The 9686-nt window shown below is 40.6% G+C and overlaps 1 protein-coding gene across 13 annotated transcripts in view; it reads left to right on the forward strand.

Annotated features, from left to right (window-relative positions):
- LOC102991110 (zinc finger protein 19) overlaps positions 1-9686 on the forward strand; it is a 43253-nt gene that overhangs the window by 6912 nt on the left and 26655 nt on the right. For all 13 annotated transcript variants that reach the window (XM_028478230.2, XM_055079228.1, XM_055079230.1 and 10 more), the window contains 2 exons: positions 1852-4252; positions 7988-8107. In XM_028478230.2, coding sequence (XP_028334031.1) covers positions 1852-2945 — 1094 coding nt within the window. In that variant the 3' untranslated portion in view covers positions 2946-4252; positions 7988-8107. The remainder of the gene's footprint in view (positions 1-1851; positions 4253-7987; positions 8108-9686) is intronic.

A 9686-nucleotide genomic window follows, 5' to 3' on the forward strand; every position in this document is an offset into this window, starting at 1 on the left:
TGTTTTCCATGGTGTGTGCACCAATTTACATGCCCATCAACATTGCACAAGGGTTCCCTTTCTCCACATCCTTGCCAACACCTTATTTCTTGTCTTTTTGATAATAGCCATTCTAATCAGTGTGAGGTGATATCTCATTGTGGTTTTGATTTGCATTTCCCTGATGATTAGTGATGTTGACCATCTTTTCACATGCCTGTTGGCTGTCTGTTTGTCTTCTTTGGAAAAATGTCTGTTCAGATCTTCTTATTTTTTAATTGAATTGTTTGGGGTTTTTTTGCTATTGAGTTGTATGACTTCTTTATATATTTTGGATATTGACCCCTTATCAGATATATGGTTTGCAAATATTTTCTCCTGTTCATAGGTTGCCTTTTCATTTTGTTGGTTTCCTTTGCTGTGCAGAAGCTTTTTAGTTAAATGTAGTCCCACTTGTTTATTTTTGCTTTTGTTGCATTTGCTTTTTCTGTCAGGTTCAAAAAATCATCTCCTAGACCTATGTCAGGAGGTTACTGCCTGTGTTTTCTTCTAGGAGTTTTATGGTTTCAGGTCTTATTTATGTTCAAGTCTTTAATCCATTTTGAGTTAATTTTTGTGTCCATTGCTCCTTTCTGAGTTTCATCATTGCCTGTCTCAGAGGCCCTCCTTCCTTGGATGGGATAGATTTATTCAGGAGCAGTTTTTGAGCACTTGCCATGTGCCAAGCTTTGTTTTAGAAGCTCTGGAGGATACAAGTTATGGAGACAGATGTTTAGAGCCGCAAAATGTGTGTCAAGTACTGTTGTTGATATATAGGCAGTGGGCTGTGAAGCATAGCAGGACGAGAGGTTAATTTCAGTTTAGAAGCTCAGGTGATGCTCCTTCAGTGGCAGGGCCATTTGTTCTGAGTTCAACAGATAAGAATGGGTTGCAGATGGGAAAAAAAGGAAGGTAGTCTGACTGGAGGAAGGGAATAGAAGATCCACTGCAATTTCTGGCATAATATAATATCTGACAGAGACTAGTATCTGAAATATATAAACAACTTTCCATCTCAACTGTTCTCTGCCTTTGAATATTTGGCACTTTCATTTTATTAGTCTTGTCTCAATAGCAGGCTGATGTTGGGAGTTTTAGTAATCTCTAAAGTCTCTATCTAGTAGTCCCCCCTTAGCTGTGGGGTATACATTCTAAGACCCCCAGTGGGTGCCTGAAACTGCAGATAATACTGAACCCTATGTAGTTGTCCCTGGGTATCTGTGGGGGATTGGCTCCAGGACCCCTGTGGATACCAAAATCTGCAGATGCTCAAGTCTCATACATAAAATGGCATAGTACAGTAGGCCTCCTGTAACTGCGGGTTCTTCATTCGTGGATACAGAGGACCGACTGTGTATATACCATGTCTTTTTCTATACATACATACATATGGTAAAGTTTAATTTATAAATTAGGCACAGTAAGAGAATATCTAAATTGCCAGCATCACTCCTCTTGCACTTTGGGGACATTATGAAGTAAAATAGGGGTTACTTGAACACAAGCACTGCAGTACCACAATGGTCAATCTGATAACTGAATCAGCTACTTAGTAATAGGCAGGTGGCATATACAGAGGGATGATTTACATCTGATCAGAGTGGGATGGCTCTAGTTTTCATCATGCTGCTCAGAACAGTGCACAGTTTAAAACTTAAGAATCGTTATTTCTGGAATTTTCCATTTAATATTTTTCAGACCATGGTTGACAAGGAAACAGAAACTACAGAAAGGGAAACTGCAGATAAGGGGGGATGACAATAATTTTCAATGTTCTTTTGTTTTCTAGTATAATCCTCAGGTGGCATTTTTGTTTTCTGTTTGTTATGTCAGATGCCAGGACCAACGTTGACGATGAGTTAACACCAACATGGGGAGTTTCTGAAGAAAGAGACATGATGATGTCACATGGGCCACAGAAGAATGTTCTTAAGAGAAACAGCTTGCTAGAAACACGTGAACTGGAGAAGCACCAGGAAATCCCCACAGTGAAAAATATTAGAGGAAAGGTTCCAAGAATCCACTATGATAGGAAACCCTTTGGATGTGAGGAATGTGGGAAGTGCTTCAGCTATTTTTCTTACTATGTTAGACACCAGAGAATCCACACTGGGGAGAAACCCTTTGAGTGTAATGAGTGTGGAAAAGCCTTTAATGGCAATTCTTCATTAATTCGACATCAGAGAATCCACACTGGAGAGAAACCCTATCAGTGTGAAGAGTGTGGGAGAGCCTTTAATGATAACGCGAATCTGATTAGGCATCAGAGAATCCACAGTGGGGACAGACCCTATCTCTGCAAGGAGTGTGGAAATGGTTTCACCAGTAGTTCTGAGTTTGTAATACACCAGAGAATTCACACTGGGGAGAAACCCTATGAGTGTAATGAGTGCGGAAAAGCTTTTGTTGGTAATTCACCACTGCTGCGACATCAGAAAATCCACACTGGAGAGAAACCTTTTGAGTGTAATGAGTGTGGCAAAAGCTTCGGACGGACTTCTCATCTTAGTCAGCATCAGCGTATTCACACAGGGGAAAAGCCTTATTCTTGTAAAATATGTGGGCAAGCCTTCAATTTTCATACAAAACTAACTCGGCACCAGCGAGTCCACAGTGAGGTGAAACCCTTTGACTGTGTAGATTGTGGAAAAGCCTTCAGTGCTCAGGATCAATTAAAAAGGCATCTAAGAATCCATATTCAGGAGACTTCCTATGTGTGTGATGAGTGTGGAATAGTCTTTACTAGCAAAAGAAATCTGCTTCAGCATCAAAGAGTCCATACTAGAGAGAAACCCTGTGAATGTGTCAAGTATGAAAAAACCTTTAGGACTTCTTCCCAGCTAGATCATATCCACCCTGGAGAGAAGCCAGTGCTGGATGTTGGATGTTTTGGCCTCCCAGAATTTTTTACCCCCTTTTACTGGTAATAGTACACTAAATTTCCTTTTGGATTCCATCATCCACTCAGGGGTAGAATTTGTGACACAGGCCCAGCTCAGCTGCAGATTCCTTCCCTCAGTCTATAGCTGTTGGTTCAGATGTCAGTAGATAACCCAAGATAGTCCAGTTAGAATCCCAGACTTGGCAAGAGTTAATAACCTTGTAAATGGTGAGTGTGGCCCTGGCACAACAACCAGACGGCAGACTGTGGCCTGGCAATCCTTTCGCCTTCCAGTTGTTAACAAACTTTTGACATTCCTACTCATTAAGATCTTAATCATTCATACTCGTTATGCAGCTGGGCCTCCTAATGGGCAGTTTCACAGTAGCTGAATGGTATTGGAGAGCCATGTGCACCCATGTGGACTTTGGAAAGCCTGCCAATTATGAATTCCATGGTATTGAATAATCCTCAAACCTCCCAGTACTTCACTGAACAAGAATTTTCTACCACCCTTAGCATATGGTGTCTGCTCTTTGTCATGGAGAGAGGAGACTGGAAAAATGAGCAATGTTTGTTCTTTGGGAGTGGTTGATTAATGTGGCTGCGGGGCAGGCATGAATCCTGGGGTACCACCCCCCCAGGAAGAAGAGTGAGGTCTGTGTGCCTTCCTAGGGCACATGAGCTATTCTGGGCCAGTCTCTGAGATGCAAGGACCCGATGCCCAAGGCAGGAGCCTCGAGTTTACCATCATCATCAACCTTGCTTTTCAGCAAATGGAAAAACTTCTTGCTGTCGTGAAAGGATAGCAAGAACATTAGATGGGTGGCTGCAGCCCCTGACCCTAAGTGAATCCCTTTCTACCTTGTGCTTCAGATTCTGTGCTATGCAGTGGGTGGTCAGTGATAGGGAATCTGCTGCTTTCACCGAGCCAGCATCTGTCCTCATGTCCAAGTGCAGCACCTCAGCTTTCCTTTGGGAGCTACATCTTAACCTGCTTCCAGGCCAAATAGTTTCAGAGGGCTGACCCCACCTTCCACCCACCTGGCCGATCCCATTTTCCATCCTCTGATTGCTGTGATCAGTGCAAGGATGAGAATGTTATCCAAGCCAGGCCAAAGGCATTCCAAGCCATGAGTTTTCAAGGAAGCCTGCTGAAGGAGAAACCATTCCCAGTATGGACTTTGAGCTTGTGTCGTCTTGGAGTTGCTGGATGCAATGAGAGAAACTGTGCCTGTGAATGGGACCACAAGGCACTCAGCAGGCTGATGGTTGGAGAGGGACCAGGTTACACTACAAGCATGTGAGCCCTTGGACCTGATACCTCTGAACCCAGTCTTCAGCTTGTCTCTCGTAAGGATTAATTTCTATCATTTAAAATATTTATTTTACTTGAGTAAGCGTGTCTAGTCCCTTTTAATCAAATAAGTCCTGACACATCAGGATCATTTTTTAAATTTTATTTACTTTTGGCTGCGTTGGGTCTTCATCGTTACACGCGGGCTTTAGTTGTGGTGAGTGAGGGCTACTCTTCATTGCGGTGCATGAACTTATTGCAGTGGCTTCTCTTGTTGCGGAGCACAGGCTCTAGGCGTGCGGGCTTCAGTAGTTGTGGCACTCGGGCTTCAGTAGTTGTGGCTTGCAGGCTCTAGAGCGCAGGCTCAGTAGTTGTGGCACATGGGCTTAGTTGCTCCACAGCATGTGGGATCTTCCGGACCAGGGCTCGAACCCGTGTCTCCTGCATTGGCAGGCAGATTCATAACCACTGCGCCACCAGGGAGGCCCACATCAGGATCATTGATTCCTGAGACTCCCTCTGGCATGGTGTCCTCATTGGGCGGGGCATGTCTGGGGAAGATGAAGACACTGGGTGGGGTCAGATTTAAGGGGAGCTGCCAAACACCTCTGTCCCTGTTTTCTCTGTGTCCCAGGAGAGGGAAATCCCAGAACACAGAGAGGAAAACTAGCAGGGAGAAAGGGTCAGAGGATGGTTAATTGGTCTGCTTGTATTTTCCATATTACATGGGGTGTTTTTCACCTGTTGAAATCATCCAGAACATCTGCTAGAAACTCCTGACAGTCTGCATACTTATTGGACTCCTACACTAAAATAATTCATGAAAATCTATCAACTTGTTTTACCGCTAACAACTGGTGATTCTTTAAGGACAAATATCTTCAGACTTCCAACAGAGTCAGTTGCATTTATTGCCAGGCAACTTTTATCAACCTCATTGCTTTTTTGTTTTTAAAGGCCCCTCTTTCTCTTCCCCAGAAATTCTTTTGTTAAAGCAGGAAGGTAGCTAGATGTGAGCAGAGAAAGGGGGCATGGGCCAGATGGCAGGAAACCTTGCGTCTTGTAAAAGGCGGGGGTGGGGTGGGGTCCTTGGAACCTCCAAACTGGCAGGAAACCATACATTTTGGGATAAGTGTCCTGGAGGCAAAGAAAGGTAGGAAAAGGCAGGAATCTGGTGTCCGAATGTAACCTTTTGCTCATTATGCTCTCAGTACAATAAAATTAGCCTTGCAGATAAGAAGTACCCATCATGCACAGAAGCCATGACACTTCTGATCAAGGCTAAATAAGGACAAAAATTCCTCCCCCGGGGAAGGTGGCGCTGGGGTGAAAATCAGGGAATATGACCCCCAAATCCCTCCCTCCCCAATGAACATTACACCCCATGTAATCAGCTTGCCGAAAAAACTCAGGGCAGCTACTCACCTGAGCCTGCCCGCTCTCCCCAAGAGCGAACTATAGCTTAAATAGACTCTCACTTTACTTTCTTGACCTCCCTGCCTCATCTCTGAATTCTGCCTGGGACGAGGCAAGAACCTTTCACTTTCAGGGTTACCTGAATCTGTCTCCCAAACAGCAATTCTTAAGACCCCAAATAAATTCTTTTCCTGTTTGTTGTCTCCTGCATTATGTTATTTTATTTTGGTTGACACACTTAGCAATATATATGTAGCGTCATCTTTGTCTTTGCTTGGGCTTGTGGTTCGTTTCTTTCTATTGCTAAATTGTATTCCATTGCATATATAGGAGAGGAAAAATAATTTTTCCTCTACCCTTCTTTGTTCTTGGTTCAGATCCCACCCTGTAATGACCTCATAAAAAGCAACTTCTAATGGGTTTATATTGTTCCATGTTCGCAGTTTTAAAAAAATTAATCAGCCTAAAATAATTCTTATATCAAACAGGCATATTTGGGGGTACATATGCTCTTACCCTTGACATGTAGGTGCCCCAGTAATCTTATGCATTCATCTACAGAACATCCTAATATCTTTAAGCTTTTAGCCATTATGAATAAAACTTGTGTATAATGTTATGGTAGTTTTTGTTTGAACACAGTTTTTCAAAGCAATTGTCTAAATACTTGAGGTCTGATTTTTCTATCCTATGCTAAGATTTTTTTTAGTTTTGGAAAAAACTGCCAAACTGTCTTCCAGAGTGATTGTACCTGTACTCCACCAGCAGAGAAGGAAAGTTCCTGTTGTTCTTCCCCCAGTTGATACTGTCATTTTTTTGAGTTAGCAGTTCTAATAGGTGTGCAGTGCTAGCTCATTGTTGTTTTAATTTGTATTTACCTAATGGTATATGATGTTGAGTATATTCTTGTATGCCTGTTTACACTCTGTATATGTTCTTTGGCCAGGAGTCTGTTCCGATCTTTGCCCATTTAAAAAAAAATTTTTATTTATTTATTTATTTTTGGCTGTGTTGGGTCTTCATTTCTGTGCGAGGGCTTTCTCTAGTTGCTGCAAGCGGGGTCCACTCTTCATTGCGGTGCGCAGGCCTCTCATTATCGCTGCCTCTCGTTGTGGAGCACAGGCTCCACACGCACAGGCTCAGTAGTTGTGGCTCACGGGCCCCGTTGCTCTGCAGCATGTGGGATCTTCCCAGACCAGGGCTTGAACCTGTGTCCCCTGCATTAGCAGGCAGATTCTCAACCACTGCGCCACCAGGGAAGCCCTGCCCATTTTTAATGAGGTTTTTTGTTCTAGGGTTCTTGGGAAAATTTGATTATAAATCCTTTATTAGCTATGTGCTTGGCAAATATTTTTCTCTCAATTTGTGGCTTTTCTAATTTTATAAAATCCACATTATTAACTTTTTTTTGTTGTTTATAGGCTATTGGTGGTGTGTGTTAAGTTATCTCCACACCCAAGGTCATGTATTTTTTTTTCCGTTTTCTTCTAGAATTTTTATAGTTTTGTAATTTAAGTTTGTGGACAATTTTGGGTGAATTTGGGTATAAGTTGTAAAGTTTGGTCTATATTCATTTCATTCCATGTGTTTTCTAATTAATTACTTGGAGAGTAGTGTCCAGTGTTCCCAATACCATTTTTTCAGGGGACTGTCCTTTCCCTGTTGTATGTTCTTGGCCCTATTGTCATGAATTAACTAACCACACACATGTGGGTTTATTGCTGGGCTTTCTATTCTGTTCCTTTATTCCGTGTGTCTGTATTTTTGACAGTTCCACACTGTTTTGGTTACCTTAGTTCTGTGATACAGTTTGAAGTCATGTTTTGGTTACCTTAGTTCTGTGATACAGTTTGAAGTCAGAGGGGGAGATGCCTCCAACTGTTTTCTTTTTCCTCAGAATCCCTTTGGCCATTCAGGGTCCTTTGTGGTTCCATACAAATACTATTATTTCTAGTTTTGTGAAAAATGCCATTGGAAATTTAATCAAGATTGCATTGAATCTGTAGATGGCTTTGGGTAGAATGGACATTTTAGTAATAGTAATTCTTCCAATCCATGAGCACAGAATATTTTTCTATTTATTTGTGTCTTCTTCCATTTTTTAAATCAGTGCTTTATAGTTTTCTGAGTACAGGTCTCTCGTGTCCTTGGTTAATTTATTCCTAGGTATTTTGTTCTTTCTGATGAAGTTATAAATGGGATTTTCTTAATATCTCTTTCTAGTGGTTCATTATTAGTGCATAGAAACTTAACTGATTTTTATATATTGATTTTATAGTCTGCAACTTCACTAAATTTTATTCCAACAGTTTTTATTTGTGGAGTGATGTGGAAAATTGTAATTCTAAAATCCCACTGTTTCTGCTGTATCCCAGGTCATCCATAACACCCAAGACATGGTGGCTCCTAATGTAATCTTCTTACGGTGTCTCTCGATAACATGTGGACTCCTACAAGGCCAATTAACATCACAACTTTTGTTGAACTGGATCTGGGTAAGTCTTGGCATTTATAACGAAGTTCGATGTGTTCTGTTTTTTTGGCATGGTATTGACATGGTTGTTTTGCAAAGTAATTTACTTTCTAGTAAATTTCACACATACAGAAAATTTTCCACGAAGGTAAAAAGTATTCATATTAGCCACTTCACACAAAATACTCGTGTGTTTTACCCAGAACAGGGATACTTTCCCTGAGAATCAGCACATAACCTCCAAATCAAGAAATTATATGGTACCCACATTATAATTTAATCCTCAAGCCCACTTTAACTTTCACCAGCTGTCCAAATGTTTGAAAGTATCTTTTTCCATTCTGATCCAGTTTTCTTTTTTTTGGAATGATCACTTAGATTTTCCCTTATTTTTATAACCTTAATGGATTTAAGGCACACAAGACAAGTATGTGATCAGGGTGGCCTTTTTCAGTATGGATGTTTTCAGTGTTCATCCATGTTGTAACACTTATCGGTACTTAATTCATTTTTCCCCACTGTTATTAAAAATACATGACATGACATTTATCATTTAAACATTTTAAGTGTACAGTTCTGTGGCATTAGCTACCTTCATACTGTTGTACAAATATCCTCACCATCCATGTCCAGAACTTTAAAAATTTTTCTCAAATGAAACTCTGTATCCATTCACTCACAGCCCTCAGCCCCTTTTTGTCTCTGAATTTGACTTCTCTGGACTGACTTATTTCACTCAGCATGGTGACTTGAAGGTTCATCCATGTTGTGGCATGTATGAGAATTACTTTAGTTTTAAAGGCTGAATCATGTCCTATTGTGTTTATTCGTTCATACCGTATTTTGTTTACTCATTCATCTGTTGATGGGTACTTGGGTTTCTGCCACCTTTTGGCTACTATGAATAATGCTGCTATGAATATGGTTGTACAAATACCTGTTTCAGTTTCTGCTTTCAAATATTTTGAGTATATACACTGAAGTAGAATTGACAGATCATATATTAATTGTCTGTTTAAGTTTTTGAGGAACTACCATATTGTTTTCCACAGTGGCACCACCATTTTACTTTATTCCTTTATATGGTATAGGTTAGTTTATGGATTTACCCATTTTATTTATCCATTCACCCTTTGAAAGACATTTTACTTGTTTCTACCTTTTGGCTATTGTGAACTGCACTGCTATGAATATTTGTGTACAAGTTTTTGTTTGCACACCTGTTTTAATTTTTTAATTATTGAAGTATAGTTGATTTACAGTTGTTAATTTCTGCTATACAGCAGTGATTCAGTTATACATATATATTTTTTAAAATATTCTTTTCCATTATTGTTTATCATAGGACACTGAATATAGTTCTCTGTGCTATACAGTAGAACCTTGTTTTTCCATTCTATATATAATAGCTTACATCTGCTCACCCCAACCTCCCACTCCATCCTTCCCCCACCTCCCTCCCCCTTGGCAACCACAAGTCTGTTCTCCATGTCTGTGAGTCTGTTTCATAGATAGGTTCATTTGGGTCATATTTTAGATTCCACATATAAGTGATATCATATGGTATTTGTCTTTCTGACTTACTTCACTTAGTATGAGAA

The sequence above is a fragment of the Physeter macrocephalus genome, chromosome 17 (genome assembly GCF_002837175.3).
Source record: "Physeter macrocephalus isolate SW-GA chromosome 17, ASM283717v5, whole genome shotgun sequence".
Classification (NCBI taxonomy): domain Eukaryota; kingdom Metazoa; phylum Chordata; class Mammalia; order Artiodactyla; family Physeteridae; genus Physeter; species Physeter macrocephalus.